The following is a 23313-nucleotide window of genomic DNA, read 5'->3' on the forward strand; positions in this document are numbered from 1 at the left end:
AAAATTCTGCTATCTTGTGAATTAATTCATCCCAACAAACATTTAAGTTTGAGCCCAACTTGAGGGCAAGTGGAGAGCTATGGTATTTCTCAAATCTCAAACATTGTTTCTCAATAGTACCTTAAGTGGAGCGTTCTGAACAAAAAGTGTATTTTTCTTTGTATGAAAATAGGACCATTTCTCAAGTTGAGAAAATGCTAGTTCTCAACTTGAACTCCAATTTGATTTTACAATTGGTCTCAAACATACCTATCATTGAAATACTGAAATTGAAATAGTAAAATAACTTATAACTTTTTGATTGAAATGACATATGTACATAGATGAATTTAAATAATTTTTTATTTTATTTCTCCGTTTGTTTTATGTAGTTAATCAATACCGTATTACAATAATTCACTTCACAGTATACAGTTCTATAGTAATTCTGCCACTTGATTCACTTCGCGATTTATTTTCTTTTAAGATTATTTACTTTTTGTTGGTAATTTTCCTTTTTATATAGTTTTATGGCCTTATTCATAAAAAATAAAGTAGCTTTATGAAAGGTTTATAAATTGAAAAATGTATGCAAACGCCAATTTATAAAGCTCTTTAAACCTACTTTATTTTTTATGAATAAGGCCATTAGTTTTTCACTTGATAATTAAAAATTCGTTTCTCTATCACTTTTTACGTATCTTTCGGTTAGAGATGAGTTGGAATTTCTCCAAGGTTGGAGAAATATTTTTTTTTGGTATTTGTGCTCGGGATGCTTCATATTGCATTGTCATCGTGGTTTGAGCTAAGTTTGAAGTTTCAGGCCTCTGGCTCATGGGGAAGTTGTGTAAAAATTTATTGCAAGATATGTTTTTAAACACCGGGACAGGTGAAACTAAATACAAGCTTGTAAAAACAACGCGCACATAACATGAAAACCCTAGTTTAGATTATTTTCCGTAATGCATTTACTATTATATTATTTGTACGAAATTAATTTATATAGTCGAGGTAAACCATCAAGTTTGTATATTTCCCATTGTGAATACCTGCTCTAAATTTTGCTCATTTCACTTTTTCTGTGGAACAATAAACTTCATAATTGTTTTGAAAAATTATCAGTTTGTTTTGTATACAATAAAAAAAGAAAAAAAATAGTTTATAAAATAAATCTTAAGTTTGTAAAAAAAAAACACATAACTTCTGGAAACTTCAGACCAGAGATTACAAAATTTTCAAGTGAGTTTTGAGCGCCAAGTGGCACAATGGCGGATGATCCCATCAGATCACGTTTATTCCAATATCGGCAGGACCGTTCAAGATTCGCTCGCATTGTCTATACATTGGCCTTCATCTTCTTCGCTATATCAGTAATTCAATGGATCATAATGATCGCCGTGTAAGTAGACACTATTTGGCTGTTGTGATTATGGTTTTTTAATTAAAATTCTTCTTGTTTTTTTTCTTGCTTTCTCCTCCCCCCAACAGTGATGGACTGCGGGACTTCATTATTGATTTTTACTTTATTTCTATAATAGCGCTGCTTATCAGCATGTTAATGGTTACAGCTTTTGTATTCTTCGAGAATCTACGCTTTTCAGCGCCATTAAATTGGATTATCGCCATTATAATAGTAAGCGCGAATATGAAAAAAAACACATTATGATTGTCTATAATGGAAAAAAATCTATATATTGTAGGTTATCATGATGACATGGGGTCTTTCACGCGCCATAGTTGAACCGGAACTTTTGCTTTTCGCCGTTACTGTAATAGTGGTACTAGTTTTGGCCCTGGTTTTTATATTAATTGGAGTATTCATTAATGTAAGCTGACGCAGTCTCTAAATTTCAATTTTCTGCTAGTTCTAATGCTTGGTTTTTTTTAAATATTTTCAGCACGATTTTACCTTGGATGTGGTGATAATGTTTGTGGCTGCGGTTATATTTTTTATTACATCAGTATTCTTGGTGATGCTGCAACTATTGTCGGGCGTTAAGATAGCCTTTTACTTATATTCGTTATTCATTATAATAACGGTACTAATGGTGAGTATTTGGGCAGGAAGATATTCTTAATTACGCTGTATATATATTAACTACTTTTAGAGGTTATTGAAGCATTTATTTCATTATCATGAAAATCCTTTAAAATTATAATTTTTTTGAAGGGTTTGAGATATCAAAAGTTAGTTTGACTGGATTAAAACATTTGAAGAAAAAATTATGATTTCTTTGCATCGTATAGCAAAAATGTAACCCTTTTTGTAGACTGACTTGAACGTTTTGAACAAGCACTGCTAACGTCTCCTAAATCAGGCCTATATTGTTGATTAATCTATAAGTTCCACTGCATTACCTTTTGCTTATGAAAGCAGACTCAATATGCACTTTTTTCAATAGGGGCCAATATTGGTCTTCACTATCTCGAAAATATCTTTAAAACTAGTGATTGGAAAAGTCATTGAAATACCCAAGTTTTAAAATTAATCGTGGCACATGATAACCGCATAGTTTTAGATTGTATTTGGAGGTGTTGGAACTCAGAATGATCACAACGCTGGCGAAGGAGGACAAATCGTAATAATGCATACTACATGGTACTACAATACTGACCGTAAATATCCCGAGAATTGTTGTGTTTACTTTGATAGCTTGCCTTGGGATGCCTTATGCTATGCTCTGAGACTCATCTACGCAGTGAGCACCAAATACTCCCAGTTCAAGAGCACCACAACTTTTTATTGGTCACTCCAATCGTTTGTTTGTCTGTCGCCAATTTCTTCTAATTTGTGAATTTCTTTGTCGAACTATTTTACCAATGTAGTGAGAAAGAAAGCATCCCGTGGACAGCCATTAATGAGCCTAACGTTCATGGAATTATTGCATAAATTTAGCCAACGGTAGAGGAATCTGTGGCTGTTTGCACTAACGCCCTCAAGATAAATCTATAGGAAATACATCATTGACGTCGATGGCATAGTTTTTATTTGACTAAGTGGATCCGCTGATTTCTATTAACGCAGCCAAACTATACAAGTTGAGAGTGAGGGAGTGAGGATGCTCATGTGGAACTACTTAAAAGCCTTTCTATATTATAATTGCTCCAGAAAAGTTTCAATTAAGTACCTATGGCTTTCCCATCCTTAATGATTCTATAACCTGAAAACAATTTTAATATGTAGCCAACTCAAATAGGTCGGGTTCGGTGGCAGCTTTGAACATTTGGGTTATGCTTCGGTTTCGGCGTTCGATTTATTTTGTAGTTTAGATATATTTATTTGCCGCACCACCTGGGTAATGATTTCAGTGCTCGTAAATGCGATTTTTTCCGAAACCATTGTTTTCAAATCCAGACTATAGCACAGATCGTTTTGAAATTTTAATAGAAGCTTCACAAAAATTGTCATACATACATATATTATTTCGAGATATAATTTAAGGCGGATTTCTTTTTGTAAAAATTCGATTTTTTTTAGAAAGTGCAAATTACCTACTTTTTGATTTTTTGTTCCAAGTCTTATATCGTTCGAGATATGTGCCCACTAGGAATGTTAAGTATTAAATATTTCCTTTTAAAATTTTATCCTTGAAATTTCGCAATATTTGTTTTTGAAAAAATTATATATTAAGGACTTATATAAACTCGATAACATGCTCGAGTTTCATCCTTCTAACCATGATAAAAAAATAGGAAGGTAGAACCGCCGAGAAGAATTTTTCAAATTCTTGACGTTTGCAAGCAATTTAATTTTAAAATTTTACACACAAACTCACACACACATTCTCATTTTCAATCTCAAATAACAACTTTAAACAATTCCTTTTTTCTCAATTTTATAGGATTTTAAAATGTTGGCAAACTTCAAAAAAAATCATGGCCGACGCATTGAGAGAACGGTTTTACCTTACTATGCTTTTATCATGCTTCTAACTTTATCAGCTTAAAAAATGACCTATTCGTCCTTGTGAATTCAGAAAATAATTTTTTTTTAATTCTAAAGAACTCTCCTCTTTCATTTGGTACCCATATTTTTATTCTACATTGCATTGAATTTTTTAAAATAATTTTTGAAATAATTCATATCTTTGAAATTACAAAGTCCTTTAAATAAATCCTGGCGTCAGAGAGGAAAAATAAAAACGCCACTTTAAATAAAAAAGTAGGTTTCAAACCCATTTAGGTAAGAGAACTTCTCAAACAATATGGAAGCACTTTTTTCTATTTAAGTTGTTGAAAAGTAATGAATATCTAAATCATGGGATCCCCGGCTTGTAATAACGACATACAGCTCATCGTTAAATCGTCTGCGTAAACCTTTCATACCTTATTCCTACTTAATAAATTCGCTAAACAGACTTCCGGTTTCTTGTTTCATACTCCCGTAAAACACTATAGATAAAATTTAGGCATTCTTTCCGACCGCTAGAGTGGTGCTATAATACCTTAATCGTATACTGCCATATCCTTGCCTTTATATCATTTCAGTTCCTCATGTACCACGCACAAACTATAAATGGCTATCGATATGCTGAAATGCGGATCAATGATTATTTGCTGGCCGCACTCATTATCTACCACGATATGGTGCTCTTGCTGATCATGTCTTTCTACTTGATCGCCAAAATATGTGCTTTAGCAGGTGGCACGGGACTAAGTCTGAGAGGCGATTCATGGTACGTATTTTGCATATATGTATGTAAACCACATTCATCTAGCATTTAATAAAAATTATAATTTCTTCAAAGCAGCTGTGGAAATGAAACCGAATCTGAGCGATCGGCTGACTACGGCGGCGGAGAGACTTATCCAGTATTAGCAAGCGAATAATGGCTGCGCTAGTTTTTTTTTTTTTGAAAACTATGCGCATATGTAAATCGTCGCTGTTTTGCTATATAAATTGTAATGTAATTTGTACTTGCTATATGTTTGCTGTATATGTATATAGTCGGTGTATAAATATACATAAGTATATAATAATGAGTATTAAAGTATTTTCAATCAAACAGTGTTAGATAACACCAGAACATTTATTTTTGATTTAGTTTTACATTTATTTTCAAATTTAGACATACTAAGTATTTGTATAGAGATTCTTCTTTTATTTCATGAAATTTTCAAATTACATTCTTTTTGGCGTTTTGGTAGAGCATATACACAATTACATTTAAAAGCACAATTTCAGTTTTTTGAAAATATGTATTTGGACTTTGATTATAATATTAGTACATTCAGAAAAGTGTGGCTTGTTCATTTTGAAATTTTTAAATCATGTAACATTTTGGTTTTGAAATTTTTACTATTTAACAAGTCGCTTTCATTTTTTTTTTTTAATATCTTTCTGCTGTGTATTTACTCAAACTATTTTTTTACAGCTAAAAAATCTTTTATACGATTTTATACGCCTAAAATGGCATTGTTTTTTTGTTTGTTTTTGCTTTTTTCTAGTTTTTTTTAGCATTTTTTTTACATATTTGTACATGTATGTAGTTTAGTTCTTTGGTAAACGTGGATACATACATATCTATGCAGCATGCAGACTATTTATAATTATATGTTTTTATAACTTTACTTATGGATTTATGAATATTTTTATTTGTATGCAGTAGTGAACATGTTTTTGTTGCTTACAACTATGTATATATGTTTATTATGTATTTAGATTCATAAGATTCTTAACTAATAATCAGTGTTCATTTCGCAAAGATGTTCGTTGCATTAGATTTCTAGAAAAAAAAAATTTTATATGCCAGTAATATTCATAAATGTTATTCACTTTTAGGGGGATAAGATATATTTTATATAGATTACATATGTGTATAATATATGGGGAATATTGCTGAATATTTTAGTATGTATTTTCATACAACAATTAATAAATATGTATGTATGTATATAGAGTATAATATAGTGATTATTTAAGTATATATTTAGCATTAACACTTGTTATAAGATATTCTTCGTTAAGTGTTAATGCCATCGAGTCCTTTACCGGAATTGGATTGAAATATTTTTCAAAGTTATATATTTAGATATACTCTTTATTCAAGAATTATACGTTTTCAGCGTAATATTTATTTGTATAGACATAAACAGAAATTGAATTAGTTTAACATTGAAGTATTTTTTTTTTGCGTTTTTTTGCTACGATTAATGTAGATTTTCCAAATTATTTATTGCTAGCACAGCAGAAGATTTTCCACCCTTCCAATACAAATGTATGTAACCTTTTAAATACGAATATCTTCTTATAGATTTTTATAAAATAAAAAAAATTAAATTAATTAAAATGAAAAATTTAACTAGACTAAATAAAATTAATTAAAATAAGTAGAATTAAATACCATTTACGTAAACTAAAATTGAAATAAAGTTAAAAGAATATTGAGCTATAAAAATAAAAATCCAGATAGGACTAAATTGTACGAATCGAAAATATTGAGATTATTTTTTTGCAAGTCCCAAATTTTCGATTCATACCAAAAAAATAATACGATCACATACATAAATATTCACAATTCTTTAAATTTCATTAAAGAAATAGCATTTTTTATATATTTTCTTAAAATTCCATTCCATTTTTGCCTAATGTTTACATACATCTTTCCTTAAGTTCCGTCCAAAGTCAACAGCAAACTTTACCAAATACAATAATAGAATGTATGTATACACTATAACTATGCGCTATATTTAACAATCCTAATTTAAATCAACTTCTTATCTATCACTCCCTCTCTTCACTCACTTCCGAGCAAGCGTCCAACCAAAATCAGCCTAGATCTAACGACGAGGAACGCGACTGTACACCCGATGATGTGATGGAGTATTCTTCCGAGCTGCCACAACACGCCACCTGCCACGCATCCGCATCCGTTTCGTCTTCAGAGAGCGTTGCAGCATTCGCGGCAAATGAAGCCAACGTAGCTGCGGCCGACCCCACTAGCATCGCCGGCGTCGTCGTCGTTGCCATCGCGGTCGCTCGACCAGTGGGCGCGCTATAGAATCGTGGTACGTTTTGTCGTTTGGACAACAGCTGTGCTGGCATACTACACGTCTCAGCTTGCGTTGACGCGGTTGATATGGACATACATTCGGATGCGCTTTCATCGATGCTGGGTAGCGTCGAAGTGGAACGCATTGAAGCGCTCTCCATATTTGTAAGACGCGCTGGTATAGCGCTAGCGCTGCGCACCGAAACCGCAGGTGCAGTATCGAAACTGTGAAATAGCGCGGTCCATTGCGACTCAGCGTCAGGTGTATCAGCGCTGCTAGGTGTGGTCGGTGTGGCGCCACCGCTTGGTGTTCCCGCATTTATTATAGTGTTAGCAAAGTAATTGTTGTAGGGTGCCACAGCTAGACCCGCCTCCAGGTAGCGCTTGCCATGATAGACTTCCTGCATGGTATTCGCGCGTATGAACATACGCGCTTGGGATTGCAATTGTTGTGTGGAATTGTTGTTATCCACATTTGGTTGCGCTGCGGCAGATGCTGGCGGTGGCGGTGGCGGCGATGGTGTGGTACGCAGCGAAGCTGGCGCAGTTGATGAGGTTGGCGCGAGTGTTGGTTGTGTGTTGGCGAGGAATAGTTTGCAAGTCGCAGCAACTAACTGTGCATTTGATTTTTCCAATGCACTACGGTCAGAGGACAAATCGTCGGCTATCTCATCGGAAACTGCATCCACAGTAGCGTGCAACGGTTTATAGGGGTTTTGTGATGTTTGCGTGGCGGTAGTTTTGTGTCGTGGCGATGGTAGCGGTGTGCTGGGAGAGGTGATGGAATGTTGACTTAGATATTCAGCTGCGATCTTCGTCGTGGAGTAGGCGGGCGGCGTTGCGCTGCGTCTAGCCGTTGGATAATCTATGCGTGCAAGGTGGAACAAAAGATTAAGTGAGTAATGTAAACGTAAAATCAGTGCAATGCGCAAATACTTAGTGGATATGGTCCGTCTTATTGAATGTAAAAAAAAGAAGAAAAAAGTACAACAAATACATTTTAAAAAGTGCAAGTTTTTAGACAAACCATAACTCTATGCGCAACTGCACCGATTTTAACTTGGAAAATATGTAACTAGTCAATTAGTAATCGAGCTCTTCTCTACTTTCCACTGCAGGTGAAGCTTCATTAAAACAACAATAGCAAGAACAAATATGAATACTCTACTTCATTTAGCATTTGCAAGGCGGTTGGGACTACTCTACCTGGACTGCATACCTTCCGTGGACTCTTCACTATCCTCACATATAGGATTTGGATTTTTAATTTTCTTAACTGGTGATGCCGTGCCATTTGCTTCGGTACTGGAATTATTGGTACCGGAATCGAAAGAGCTCTGCACAACCACATCCATATGAGAGTCCAATGAGAATTGTTTGCCTATGCGGGAACGTCGAAAAAGAATTAATAGTCAATAAGTCAGGCAAGTTAACGTGTACTTTCACATATTTTTATTATTTTTTTTTTACAATGTATGTATTTCTTTCTTACCAGACATTAAAATACCGCGTACACGTCGCCGCATCGATGGTGATTCCTGATGCTGTGAAAAATCATTAATAATATAAGGTAAATTGTCAAACATATTAGCAACAACAAGAGCAAATGTGATCAAAAATAATTACTTATAGTGATTACTTACAGCAATTCGCACACCGGCATAAGTTTTGGCCAAAAATTCATCTGCATCGAATATGGCTGCAAATGAACCGTTGACGATTTTCGGCGAGAGTGGTGAATTTGATAGTAGTAGACTAGAGCCGAAAGCTTCATTTTTCTCTTTAGCATCTATGGAATCAAAATGGGTATGTATGTAGTCAACAGCTAACAATATAATATACATAAATAAGTATATAGTACACTGGTCAGAATGGATTTAATATGTGCCGTAGCGGGAAAATAAATAGGGGCGCGACAATTAAAAGTTTTAGCTGTTTTTGTTTCATTTTTATTGCGACACCTGAATGGAAGATCGATCTATCTCATCAGCCAGTTGGAAAATGCCCTTTCTTAGAACACTTTTCAAGGACGCCCTAACTCAAAATTCGGTTCACAAACGCCCTATCTCAGCACATTTTCAATACATTTTCAGCTGAGACAGGGTGTTCTTCAATCAAATTCTGAATTTGGGCGTTCTGGAAAAGTTTTCTGAGATAGGGCATTTTCTGAGATAGCTCGTGGCCTTAACCGTAACCGTCACTGTGAGAGAATCGGTATAAGAGCGTTAGACTTGGCAGTCCACGCTGTATCGTGGCCCACTCTCTCTCACAGGCACTCAAAATGTGGACAGAGAATTGTCCGAATGGTCGGCCATGGTCAGACACCTTTTGAGATCAAACATCGAAACACAGAAGAATTAAAAAGGGCGTCGCACCTCCTCACTTCTGTTTTCTTTTCGAAGCCCCCCGCAGACAACAGGTAGTTTCTTGATCTCATATGCGAACGATTGCCGGGATATAGGCGTCCGACAATGGCATTGATGACCTCTGCTCGAAAGCAAATGGCTATGTATCTGATGTAGCTCGCTTCTACACCACAAGCAACAAGCAACCGAAATTTAGTTTTTGATGCAGAATGGCAGGTAATACCAAACTACATTGATTTTTCGTATCTCCTGAACAATTAAAAAAAAATGGACTTGACACCTTTTCACCCTTGGGTGGCGATAAGTAAAATCTCTATGAATAGCCAGACATGTTCGTACATTAGGGTGCCTTGCCAGCGCTTTTCCAGCGGAATTATAAAATTTATTATATATATTTTAGGACTTGCGCCGAAATATTTCGAAAAATATTAAGATTTACGTTAGCTGGATCGATTTGAAAATACCTCCAAAAATCTCATTAGCTTGATTCCATTGATAAAATGTTTAAACATTTGTACGCAAAAATTTTAAGCTTGACTTGAAAAAAGAAAATTAGAACTAAAATTTTCTAACAAAACTCGATTTTTGGAGGTATTTTCATATCGGTCGAGCTTACGTAAATCATATTATTTTTCTAAAATGAAAGTGTCAAAATATAATCGATTATATAACTTGGTTGGAAAAACACTAGGTAGCGATGTTTTTTTTTTTTTTTGTATGGAGAGTGACGCAACCTAATGTACATATACATATAAGTTACATCTTCCTAGCTTACCTTTCAAGTAAACCTTATTTCTATTCGATATTGTAATATTCATCTCATCAAGTATCATAGATGCTACACGTCTTATCTCATTCCAATCCTTTACTATGTCATCGACAGTTGTGTTAGTAGATGTTACCGTAAAACGTATAACATATTTGCCCTTTAACGATGACGGTATACAGTGAAGATTACCGCGATGATTTAAGCGCTTCAAAAGACGTTCGGTGATTTCATTTTCACCCTTGATGCGAAACACCACCATGCCTTGAAGATTATAATTAAGCAATAATTATGATTTATCTAGAATTGAGTTTTTAAGTCACTAATTACCCAAGTGACGTTTTGCTGGTATCTCAAAACGGTGATCGGCCAGCACCAACGCTTCAAATTTCTGCGCCAATCGCACACCTTCACGTATATGCTTTTGTAAGCCTTTGATGCCGAACGAGCGCAAAACGAAGAAAACTTTCAAGGCGCGAAAGCGTCTACTCAGCGGTATCTGCCAGTGCATATAATCAATGGAGACACCCGAATTTTCGTGCTGCAAATAGAGCGGCTCCACATTAAAAGTGCGATGTACGGCGGTGCTGTCCTTAATCCTTGGTAAAAATGAAGAACCTTTACCTTAGAGCCCTCATTGATCTCTCAAAAGCCACTCACCACAATGCTGTCGCATCAAAATGTACCATCAACCACTTGGATGGATTGAAAGCGATTGAATCTGCACGCTCGATGCCTCTTAGCCAAGTACGAAATTCAGGACAAATGAAAGCGCTGCCAGCATAGGCGGAATCCACATGCAGCCAGATGTTGAAATCACGACACACTATACCGATCTGTGAAGGAAAGAGTGCATAATTTATGAATAAAGGACTTAAAATTTAAATTTGTGTCACCTCTTCTAAATTGTCAAAAGAACATGAACCTGTAGTTCCCAAGGTGGCGCAAACCTGTAAGAATATATGTTTTAGAAAGTTCTATGAACCGTAAAATTATGATGTACAAATGCAATATGGACTGTATCGTCGGTATCTTCTACAGATTTTGGTAATCCTTGATTTTCTTATGCTGTACTACTTATGTATATAGTAAACAAAGCGAACGAGTCCTGAAGTCGTCTGCGATTGCAGTCTTATCTTATTACATGAAATATGTATATCAATTCCCTTCTTTATTCAGGCAAATTAATATGGTGAATTTCGAGACTTCTGATAAGTTTTTCTCTATACTGCCGGAGATGGTTATTTTCGACAGCTAACTGCGTGGGTGGGAAGCACCTAATAACGAACGGACACAGACTTGTTTTTCGTTTTCATTTTCTGAGGCATCCCAAAGACTCATTACTTTTTCGCTGCAAGCTCTAATAACCTTACTTATATTTTTGATTGTAGACGCCACAAGGTCTCTACATTTAGTCACTCTAGAAATCTGGTTAGATTTATAGCCATATTGGTTAGGTTCATTCAGCCATTTGCTGCGAGTATTTTCTTACAATTTGTGACTTACAGCATACAAAATTATTCGGAGGATCCACTAGTATAGTCTATCTTCGATTTGATTAAATTTTTGACATTAGAATGAGTTGTAAAATAAATACAAAAGTAAACAAGGATCGATGAGCAAAGAGTTATTTATTTCTGTCGTCTCAGGGGAGCGATATTTGCATTACGGAGGATATTGAGGGCAATTACAAAGATGACGAATTGGCAAGGAAAATTGCAGCCACCCCCATTCTTCCGGCATGAAAGTACTTGGAAGCTTTACCAATGGTCTACTTTAAAAAGTGCTTTATTGTTAGAGGTCACACCGGTGTAATAGGAAAGGAATGCTGAAACATGCCTTTATACTATGCAACGTGCAAGACTATCCGGCCGTCCTATATGTAGCTGGAAAGGCACATCGTTGCTTTTAGGTTTAACTCTCTGCGACTGATGTGGTAGTGTGACATACACATATTAAAAATGCCTATTTTTCGTCATATGGTTTATTTATACCACTATTTCAGTAATAAGAATTAAAAATATTGATAGAATTTTCAGTTTAAAATAGCGAAGTTTTAGTCACGTCAGTTGCAGAGGGTTAAACGGAAAATAAATGTCCTTATTTACAAACACTCTTACCTAATTGGCATACAAGCCATGAGACTAAAGGTGGCAATCTAGTCTTTTAAGACTTTGCAGAGATCTTACAGGTGGAAATAAGAGCTTTGGCCTAATTCATAGCGTCAAAGTGGTTTGAACTAAATTAGCTTTAAAATCTTCATTAATTTGCGCTTTGTGTTTGCGAAAAGCTTTTCGAGTTCGAGTCCATATACAAATATCGTGGGTTTTTAGTTTTTGCTTTCAGTAAGAGATCTATTGGGTGATGAAAACATGGTCCGTCGTCAGTGCAGATATGCAGTGCATTTCATCAATCTCCTATTTTATGTACACGAAAGTGTTTGATCGGTGCACAAACTCTTTTACAGGATTATTCAAAGGTGACGCAGAAATTTGATATCAATTATTTTTCGTAAACATTCATTGCAGACAATTGATACTACAGGCTTTGGCAAACTTAGTCATGGAGCGATACTCAGTTGAACAGCGCGTAAAAGTTATCCAAACGTTTTACAAAAATGGTAATTCATAATACATTTTCACCTAAACGGATACGTTAACAAGCAAAACTGGCCGTTTTTGGAATACTGAAAACTCGCATGTCATTTAAGAAAAGCCTATGCACTCAGAACGAGTTGTCTTTTGTGTTGGTGTGATTTTAGCCTTGGTAGAGCCATTGGACCGTATTTATTCGAAAATTAAGCCGGTAACTCTGAGCGGTAGTCGTTATCGTGGCTTTAATTAGATATGGACTTGGACAATATGAGGTTTCAACAGGGCGGTGTCACTTGCCACACAGCGCATGAAACAATGGCCCTATTGCAAACGAAGTTCCCAGGGCGCATTATCTAAAAAAAACATCAAGGTCCAATAGCCGCCGAGATCTTGCGATTCGGACTATTGGACTTCTACCTACGGCCTCGTGAAAAATGTGGTCTATGCCAATATGGCCGAAACGTTTCCAGAGCTGAAGAACAAAAACATAAGCACTATGCCAAAATGTTCTGGAAAAATTTAATACGCGCACCCTGTGTTGCCAGAGGAGTCGTGGTCGGCGTTTAACGGATGCTGTATTTCATAGTCTAAAAAACGTGACGATAAAAAAAAAAATCATTTATATAAATTTTGTTGGGTTTTATGTAGAAAATAAATTCGGTGGTCTTATTGAATTTACTCTGTATTTTCACAAACTTTTGCAGCTGCTGCAAACTTAATATATTTTAAGTTAAAAAAAGGTAAATAGGCGAATTTTTTTCGCCGAAACGATAAATATCAACCTTCGCTCGGATTTAGTTGTCGAAATAAATATACTACTTTCACAGCCGGTTTCACCAGCAATTTAAATTGAAAATGATTTTTTTATTTTCTGTCAATTTCCTTACTTTACTTTTTCACTTAAATTGCTTTCGTGAGATTGGCTGTCAGTTTTAAATTCCAACGATTCCTGCAAAACCTTTAAAGTTCTGCCGTAAGCTAAAATCGTATATTTTTTTGTTTTCCTACATTTTCACTTTCAAGTAATATGCGCAATTTTTCATATAAGTGTGTCATTTGCTAATTTTCTTATTGTTTATTACTCTTTCACATCCCTTTCACCAACGCTCATTTCTAGGTTTGCCTTGTGCACACAGAAATGTGATTACTTTTGCGGTAACATTTGCAGGATTTAATCCTCTTTGCTTTGATTGTAACAAAATATAAAGCTATTTGTATGGCTGTTGACATGTGCCGCATGCCGTTACTTAACGGTGAAATCTATCTTCTCCGCGTAGATGCTTATAGTAATTGGCCCCAGCGGGACCAAACACAAAGGGTAGCAATCAGTTAAGAACAGACGCGTCACTTTTAATTGACCATAGAATAGAGGATATGGGACAGTGCCAACTTTTAGTACAAGTTGAAAAGTAACACGACCTATTTAATTGATAAGCTCTTTTTGTTATCTAAAACTAATAGGATATAAATAATTTGTTGTCTTTTTAGTTACAGATTTACCCAAAACGGCACAAGCCCTTGCTTAATGTCATCCTCGATGGCCTCGCGCAACGCTTTACCACGCATAGCCAAACTGTCATCGGCCTCAATGAAACGCATACGCACCAGTCCTGTAAAAGGAAAAAAAACATACATAAGTACATACACAGACAAACAGTAAATACGGTCAGCGCGTAAGCTGATTAAAAAAAAATCTAAAAATATACTCCACCCACCTATAAGCGCTGCCTTCTCGACGCTCGAGTGTGCCTGATCGGAGCAATAGGCAACAAGTCGCGCATTGATTTCCGCATCTTGAAAGCCGGGATGTCGTTCGTGGAAGCGTTGTATGGCACGTGTACGCCCCGCTAACAGACACACCAGCGTAGATTCACTCGCAGTCGTCTGTATGACACCGCCGCCTGGACTTTTATTGTGCAAATGCAAGAAATCATCAGGCAATCCAATCATTTTGCCTAGCCAATTCATGACAATCACTTCGAGTTCTGTACAGGCGGGTGAACTGGCCCATGTAAAACCCAAGCAATTGATGGCATCTGCCAACATATCGCCCAGCAGTGAAGGAAACGAATTGAGCGCTGGAAAGTAGGCATGCATATATGGACTTTGCCAATGTGTGATGCCCGGCATAATGACCCGCTCCACATCAGCAAATATGGCATCCCAATTTTCACCCTCAATTGGCGCGAATTCCGGCAGCAGACTCTTCATATAACCCGGCTTGACATCAGGAAATACGCGACGATCACGAATGTTTTCCAAATAGTCGGCGATATAGTCTACCATCTCTTTGCCTAGGTTAGGTGAGAAGAAGAGGATACAAATATGGTGAGGTAAGTGAAATAATTTGTATTGGATAAGAATATTGTGAAACTCTTACATCCGGTTTCATCAGCAATTTAAATGGAAAATGATTTTTTATTTCCTGTAATTTTCCATTTAAAATTCAAAAAAATAAAATAATTTTCACTTAAAGCCAATTTATAGCTTATCTACAGTACTGTAAAATAAGAATCGAAAATTGGAATTTGCAACTGATTTGTGGGACTGGGGGTATTGTGTGATGCCATTCTGTAACCAAGAAAGGGCAAGGTTTTGTCTGACGCAAGGAAGTAGTTCTGTACTAAAGTTAAATTTGAGTTCACAACTAAAAAGCGTTCAGAACTTTTCTTAGCTGCTCTCCCAGAGAGAAAAACGCAACAATAACCACATGGAATAAAAGTTCTAAACTGCAACGATGAATCCGCCTTAATAAGAAAAATATATTTATCCTAAAAAGCTGTCAAAATAAGAATTTATTTAAGAATTTGTATTAGTTCATCCGGTCCGAGTTTGCTTCTTTCCACGTACTTGGAAAATAAATTTGTACGGTACGGTAAAGTTAGCAAAAGAGGTAAACGTGACGGTTAATACTGCAAAGCGCGTTATTTCGGACAATAAAAAATTATTATGTACTCAACGGAAGACAGATTCGGGAAGAAAAAAGCTCCCGCTAACTATAAATTGGCGCAAGAGGTCAAGCTAAAAATGTATGAAAAAAACATGGTGAAAATGTTTGGAACCTCCAAATAGATCGTGCAACGGATAAAAGAAAACTTTGAATTAAAATGCCACAAGGTCTATAAAGAACCCGATTGATCAGCTACAAAAAAGTGTACCCGAAAACTTCATGAGGAGTTTTTCACAAAATTCGATTGCTTAGTAATGGATGACAAAAGTTACTGTAAAGCCAATTTCTCTCAAATACCCGGTCAAGCGGTTTACACTGCATAAAAAAAGGCAACATCAATAAGAAATTTTCAACTCAAAAGATTGGTAAATTTGCCAAGCTGTTTATGGTCAAAATTTGCGACGCAAGGCACAGATAACTCAACTCATATAGAAAAATGCTTTTAATCGCATATATTGCCATTTATTCGCAATCACCAAGGTTCTGCTTTGTTTTAACGTGATTTAGCAAGAAGTCACTAATCAAGGAGAACTATGGGCTGGTATCGAGGCTAATCCACCTGATTGCCAATCGAGAAGTATTGGACTCTTATTAAGAGATACCTTGGGTAAACAAAATCGGTAAAAAATACTATCGATTTCAAAAATATGCGGAAAAATTATTAAACTATTGTAAACGAAAACACTACAAAAAGTCGTAAAACTTGAAAATCGTTTGCCGACCTCTGCAACGCAGCCGATTTTGAATTATTAGAGCAATAGTTAGAAGCCAAATCAGCCATTTTTAGAATTTTTGTCTGCCCGTACGTTTGTACGCGCATCACTCGAAAACTAAGAAGTCTTACAGCTGAAAACATTTTTGTGGAGGTTGCCACATATTTGAAAATTTTAATTTAATTTACTTGATAAGATAAATAAAATATTGCAATATGGGTATCAAACTTAAGAGGCTTAGGAAAGTTTACTGTCGAACAAATTTTTTAGGAGGGTTGCTACCTGTTTGAAAAAATTTAATTAATTTAATTGATAAAATAAAGGAAATATTATAATGCGGTTGTCAAAGAACACAAAAATACTTTTAAAGCGCAGTGAAGCACGCATTATTCTAAATAGCATGAGTTGCTTTAAACGACATTCGCATTTCGTCACAACGCAACCCTTTTAAATATTTCTCCAACACGAACTTATATTTGCAGTAAAACAGTCAGCAAAAAACCAAAACTTTCACTGCAAAAATTTTATTTCATTAGTCAACAAATTTAAAAAAGTTACATATTTGCATTTCGTTCAAAAATCGCAATGATTCACAACATTTTGTTTGTATGTATGTATGTATATACATATGTGCATTCTACATGCTAACTTACTATGTATCTACGTAAATATGTACATAAATATGTATGTACATATGTCAAAATAAAGGTTGTAGATTACGAGTAGGAAGCAAAATGTAAATGAATAACTTTTGCAGAAATAAGTATGTATGTATGTCCATATACATACAAACATACATACATCTAAGTAAACTAACTAACAAGGCAAAGTGCAAAACTGACTATGGTAATAGCGGATAGATAGATAGATAAAAGTGGAAAGACATGGAGGACCCACGAAATGTCAGAAGAAAATTAGAGAATCTGATTATAAATAGGCGAGTGAAACGAATCGTAGGCGTTGGAATGCGAAAGTCTAAATGGTTTTATAATGCATGAGACACAAAGCTGACACATTGCTACTTACACATACTCAGTGGCGGATTTACGGATGGGTTTTCGGGTCGAAGATTTTCAAAAACTGATTTGTGTTTGATAAACCGACTACGAAGATGAGTTATGAATATTCTCGCTACAGCCGGTTCTACGTACCAGTATGACTCAGGTTTTACGCGACCAAAGGCTGTTGTTTCCTATACAACACAGTGCAGTATCGTCTAATCGAAGAAGACATAGACCCGAGGGACACCACTCTAGAATGTCAGGGCATAGCTGTATATCTATATATCCGCTGTCACTTGCTGCCCGGCAGGATACCACCCTGACATAGGTGCGCTACTCAGAGGTGAAAACCGAATGGTAGTAGACAATTTTAATGTGCACCACGATCTTTGGCATTCAGACTTACATCGACCAACTACTCGACGCGACGACGTGCCGACGAGCGATCAACGGCATTCACAGGGAGTCGATCACCACCTACCACGACTGTCGGCCTATCAATGCCGTGATTGGAACCCAATCACCTCCTGTGTCAGACATGGAGCTTCATTTGCCAAGAGAGACCCGCGTTCCCCTGGCCCAATTACGGTATTGATACTGTAGCCTCCTCAATAGCTACCTGCCCAGACTCGACCCCAATGTACCCAATGAGTGCCCGGCGTATAGAGACTCCGCGCACGACACCAACCACCTCTTCACCTCATCCCACTCGATGTGTCCTCGAAGAGCGATTCCCTGTTGCCCACACAGAACAATAACATTATCTTTAAATCAAATAGGTGATAAAAGATTTAAAAAAAATTCAAAACCCCCCTTAGAAAAATCCTAGATCCGCCACTGCATATACTCATAGCCATATACGCACAACCATGCATGCACGTTTTTTCATTCTACTGGCTTTCTCACAATCCCTGTGTTATTGTTATTTTTATTTGTTTTTTTTTCAAAGGATTGGCAAATTAAATTAAGTAAGTTGAAATTTATATGCAGATAATGGAAATGTCCACACAATTTTTTGCTGCTTTGAATGTGATTGCAACAGAGTAAAATAGTAAATCCAATTCCAATTTCAATTTTTATGTGTGAACACCCACAGAGTGGACTTAGCAAAGGCAGTTGCGTTGGAAAAGAAGAAGGACGTCTTGCTTCTAGCCAAAAGTCGACGGTCACAAAATTTCACAAATGCACATACACAAAGCCTTTTATGGCGTTGCAAATATAAAATATAATACGTAACGTTCGTTTAGCTACTCACCCCGCCGCCGATATTCGTTGACATCCATGCTTTACTGCAGCCTCTTCTCTGTGTACTCCGACGTTTATTCAATCCCGCTAGTACTTCGCTTTAGCTTCAGCTTCAACTTTAAAAATTTACTGCGCTGAGTTCGCTGAGTTTTTTGAATTTGCAGTGGTCCGATTTTAAACTCACTAAGCAAGCGTGAAAATGTTTGAAAAGAAAAACTGAATCGATTTCAGTTGAACAATGAAATTTTCCATTAGAAATCACAAATCACAATTTTAGTAATTTTTGTTTGGCAAATTTCGAAAATGATGATTTGTGATTTCTAATGCAACTTCATCTAAACAAATAAAAATTCGAATGAGTGAAAAACTAATAGATATCGCCGTTCGATGAACGAAATGCGCTTTGCCTTACGTTTGGCCTTTTTACCTGCTGCAACTCAACACTTTCTTTCTTTTGGACACAGCACTAAATTCGTTATGTGGAAATTAAATTTCGCGCACAACTCATACAAACGCCCACGCACATGGGGGGCTTTAGCTCTCATACACATGTATATTTTGTTAATGTTTTATAAGGCTTCTTCATTTTGTTGTGGGAAACGCGTGAAAAAGGAAATAGCGATTTTTTTTCTTACCAAATAGCAGCAGTGAAAATATTTTCTCAAAAGCAGGCAACTGCAACGTTTATACGAAATGGGCTAGCTGGCAGAAAGGGTGTTCTTGTAGGCGTTAAAATTGGGTATTATAGTCTGACAATTAGTTGACATTTGGGTTCGCATAGATGCACCACGATGCATGTGGGTACTGTGAAAAGAAAATAGAGAAATCATTTCTTTAAATTTGCTGCTAAAAAGTATGGAAAATAAATATGTATTTGTATTAGAATACAACAGAATTATCTAAAACTTCCCCGTACACCCCCGAGTCTAAAGTATTTTGCAAGGCAATTGCGATTTCTTTTTTTTTCGCCGAACATGGCATTTACAGTATGACATATGTATCGCTGCTGCTGTGGCTGAGTGGGTTCGTTCCCTGGTCCGAGAAACATCTAAATTAGAAACGTACTTCTGTAGGTCCCTCCATTTGTGTAGCATTATCAATACTCACACCACAAATTGGGGGAGAAGCTCAGACAAATTCCTAGCAAAAGTGTAAGCGCCAAATATTATTACTGTTATATCGACGTTCTTGAGACAATTTTTTTGTTTCATAGTTTACTGACCTCAAGTATCTCCATCTAGTACTTAACCNGATTTTTTAGAATTTTTTCGTGGAGGGTGTTGCACTTTTTCTTCCATATAAAATGCTTGTCAACTTTGTGCACACACGAGCGCCTAGGCATATGCAAGGGATTTGTGGCCATTAGCCGCAGCACAGTTAATGAATCGCACAATCGTTACTGCAAACAACAAAAATTGTTAGCTGACATCTCGACAAGTCGCATTGTTAAAAGTTAGTGAATCGCACTACAGATCTCAGTTCTTATCAACCTAACGTACCACCCTAATAGGAGTAAATTGAAGCTCGCCGAAAACCATTAAACTTTTGTAAGGATGTATTGATTATTCCAGTTAATTACTAACATAAACATAAACATAAGAACATTGTATTTTCGAATGTGGATAGGTGTCACAGAAAAATGTAAAAAGGCGACCCTTGGTTGGGTAAATTTTTTTCTAAATCGTTTTGAAAAAACACTTTAGACTCAGGGGTGTACGGCCTAATGTGCATACTTGGTTACAAACATATTCAATATAAACAAAAATATTGTTTGTATACTTCAACGAGAACCACCTGAGATTGTCTTATAAATTTAGTTCTTTATAGCATAAGAGGTATATGTCTGCATATTAGGACGGGCCAATTTTTTTTTTTTTATATGCGCGTATAGCATTGGAGGCTTACACGAGTAATTCTAAGAAAATTTACCGAAGAAACCATGGGTTTAAATCAATTTAGAGTTTGCCAAATTGCGAAAATAGCTTTCGAAGAAAATACTGCTGCGCCCTCTGGCGAAAGTTTTAAGAAAAAGATAAGTGCAGGAATGGATTCCTCATACAAGAACACCCATTATAGCATGCTTTTATACAAAATTTAAGCACTTTTTACACTACAGCAAACTGCTAAGAAACCTATTTTAGCAATTTGACAAACTCCAAATTGATTTTAGACCCATTGTTTCTTCGGAAAATTTGCTTAGAATCATACGTAGAGTCCTCCTGTACTATACGCTCATTGTCGAAAAAATCTCCCATAGAAATTGACCCGCCCTAATGTGTATATATTTTTATTGGAGTATTTGGAACGAATTTCCGTCATCCCTTGTCAAATTTGGTTTGGAAATAAAACGGTTCGTCGTTGTGTCATCTTTAATAAACCAAAAGGAACCTTTTGAATTATTACAGACAGGAATGCGAACCGAAAATTCTATCAAAAAACAAGAATAAGGCAGAAAACTAATGGTATTAGGACCGGTTTTATCTTCTGCAAAAATACAGCTGTACAAAGCTGCTGGCGAAGAACTGGTAAATAGCGTGCATGCAACAGCTGTTAAGCAAAATTTGGTCTAATGAATACATGACCAAAGTTTGGAATCTCAGTGTACTTTGCCCAATCCACAAGAAGGGAGATACCCCTATATGCGCCAATTATCGTGGATTAAGCCTTCTTAGCATTGCGTATAAGGTTTTATCGATGATACTGTTTGAAATACTGAAGCCCTTCATAAACCAACTGATTGAACCATATCAGTGTGGCTTCGGATTTGGAAAACTCACCATCGAACCGATTTTGATAGTTTAACAAATCCTGGAGATAAACAAGCCATTCATTAATTCGAGCATTAGCACCAACAATACTGTCATCCTGGAGATCAAGCAAAGAATAACTCCTACCAATAATACACACAAACGATGGCCCTTGGTCTGAAACCTCGGAAAAATTAAATAACGTTGTTCACAAGGTGTTATCAAGCGAATTGTATATAAGACTGAAGCCCTGCATCAACGAACTGATTGGGCCTTGTGACTTTAGACCTGGCAAATCCACCATACATCAGGTATTCACGGTACTCCAAATCTTGGAAAAAAAAATAACTAAAAGCAGTTGCCTAAACGCCGCAATGTCTGAATTTGGCATCCCCGCGAAACTGATGTGTAAAATTACGTTGAGCAATACCACAAGCTCAGTCAGAATTCGGAAGAGCCTCTCCGAGCCGTTTGCTGCCAAACGAAGTTACAGACAGGATGACTCGTTTTCGTGTGATTTCATTAATCTGATATTGGAGAAGATAATAAGCGCCGCATAACTCAAACGCTCATGTAAAATTTACTATAAGAGCATGCAATTACTGGCGTATGCCGATGACTTCGGCATCAAAAACTGCCTTTTTCAAGTTAAGTAAGGAAGCAAAGCAAATGGCTCTGGTGGTAAACGCGGACAAGACGAAGTTACTCCTGTCCTTAAACAAACAGTGGGGGTTCTGGCAAAATATTTATTTTTTTTCACTTTTATTTCAACATATTTTGATTAAAAGAAAAATAATGATAAAAATAAAATATTTTATACAAACATCAAAATATATAATCAATAATCGCATGAGGCTATTGCCTGAAAATTTTAAAATGCACTTAGTGGCATTGTGCTACTATGATAGCACGGCCGAGTAATCATAGTCAACTTATGAACAGTAGACTGCATCACTCCCCATACAAAAAAAAAGAATGGTACTGTTTTTCCACTAGAATTATAAAATCGATTACATTTTAAGACTTCCACCAAAATATCTCGCAAAAATATTAAGATTTACGTGAGCTGGGCTGATTTGAAAATACCTCCAAAAATTGAGTTTTTTTTTTAATAATAACAGTTTTTTTATATTTTTTGTAAAAAATAACTCAGACGACTAAACAGTTTAAGCTTAAAAAGTTTGAATACGAATATTAAAAAAAAAAAATTTCTACGGAATCATAATAATGAGATTTGTGATGCTGTTTTTGAACTTTTTTCAAAAACTGGTTTAAGAAAAACTTGAAAAACTCAGCCAAAAGCTTACCAATTTAGACTTATGAGGTATCATTGGTAAAGTATTTTCTCACCCTTTTAATTTCTTTGCGAATAAGCTCATTTACAGTATGAAAGAGAAAGGTAAGATAAACGAGTGTCATTCCATGTTGAGTTGTGTTGGTATTTGATAAAGAAAAAAATGGTATGTGAATGTGGTTTTTTGCAAAGAAATAAAAAGGATGAGAAAATACCCTTCCACTGATACATCATAAGTCTATATCGGTAAAGTTTTGGAGCAGTTATTTAAGTTGTTCTTCCACAAATCATGAAAAAATTAAGAAACAGCATCGCAAATCTCATTATTATACCGTTGATACCATTTTTTAATATTTTTAAGTAGATTTTTTAAGCTTAAAGTGTTTTGTCATCTGAGGGATTTTTTTCCAAAAAATCCTTTAAGAAACCATTTTTAGTCATAAAAAAACTCAATTTTTAGAGAAAATCTTTTCAAACCGGTCCAGCTCACGTAAATCTTAATATTTTTCCGAAATATACTACGTTTGGTAATCCCGCCGGAAAAACCGCAGCTTTTTTTGGTGATGCAGTCTAAGTGAGTGAGAAGTTCGAGTGAATTTAAATAAAAATAAAAGTTTTCATTTTCATTTCTTTTTAAATGTTTATAAAAGAAATTACTTAACGCTT

General features: G+C 35.9%; 2 protein-coding genes and 1 long non-coding RNA gene across 7 annotated transcripts; 2 read left to right on the plus strand and 1 right to left on the minus strand.

Annotated features, from left to right (window-relative positions):
• Window positions 1-1170: 1170 nt before the first annotated feature.
• On the plus strand, window positions 1171-4954 carry LOC108360106 (uncharacterized). Of its 2 annotated transcripts, none has more exons than XM_017612309.1 (6): window positions 1171-1378; window positions 1468-1612; window positions 1680-1805; window positions 1878-2027; window positions 4468-4678; window positions 4731-4954. In XM_017612309.1, exons 1-6 carry the CDS (start codon window positions 1245-1247, stop codon window positions 4796-4798), a joined length of 834 nt encoding a protein of 277 aa, XP_017467798.1. In that variant the 5' UTR covers window positions 1171-1244; the 3' UTR covers window positions 4799-4954. The 2 variants fall into 2 exon arrangements, with proteins under 2 accessions (XP_017467798.1, XP_017467845.1); XM_017612356.1 differs by having other exon boundaries at window positions 4468-4655.
• A 58-nt stretch (window positions 4955-5012) lies between these two features.
• On the minus strand, window positions 5013-19108 carry Hdc (histidine decarboxylase). 3 transcript variants are annotated; one of them, XM_017610635.1, is made up of 11 exons: window positions 18617-19108; window positions 14413-14991; window positions 14198-14307; window positions 11000-11053; window positions 10764-10939; window positions 10434-10702; window positions 10113-10367; window positions 8615-8760; window positions 8464-8515; window positions 8191-8352; window positions 5013-7836 (listed from the first exon to the last, which is right to left on the minus strand). In XM_017610635.1, the coding sequence occupies exons 1-11, from the start codon at window positions 18642-18644 to the stop codon at window positions 6749-6751; spliced, it is 2919 nt and encodes a 972-aa protein (XP_017466124.1). In that variant the 5' UTR covers window positions 18645-19108; the 3' UTR covers window positions 5013-6748. The 3 variants fall into 3 exon arrangements, with proteins under 3 accessions (XP_017466124.1, XP_017466207.1, XP_017466064.1); XM_017610718.1 differs by lacking the exon at window positions 11000-11053; XM_017610575.1 differs by having other exon boundaries at window positions 14198-14991.
• LOC108360990 (uncharacterized) lies at window positions 8299-14273 on the plus strand. Of its 2 annotated transcripts, XR_001847213.1 has the most exons (4): window positions 8299-8390; window positions 8467-8541; window positions 8617-8777; window positions 14186-14273. It is a non-coding gene; the product is annotated as an uncharacterized LOC108360990 (long non-coding RNA). The 2 variants fall into 2 exon arrangements; XR_001847224.1 differs by lacking the exon at window positions 14186-14273 and having other exon boundaries at window positions 8604-8691.
• Window positions 19109-23313: the final 4205 nt, after the last annotated feature.

The sequence above is a fragment of the Rhagoletis zephyria genome, unplaced genomic scaffold, assembly GCF_001687245.7.
Source record: "Rhagoletis zephyria isolate East Lansing unplaced genomic scaffold, Rhagoletis_zephyria_1.1 Rzeph_scaffold_00001, whole genome shotgun sequence".
Taxonomy (NCBI): domain Eukaryota; kingdom Metazoa; phylum Arthropoda; class Insecta; order Diptera; family Tephritidae; genus Rhagoletis; species Rhagoletis zephyria.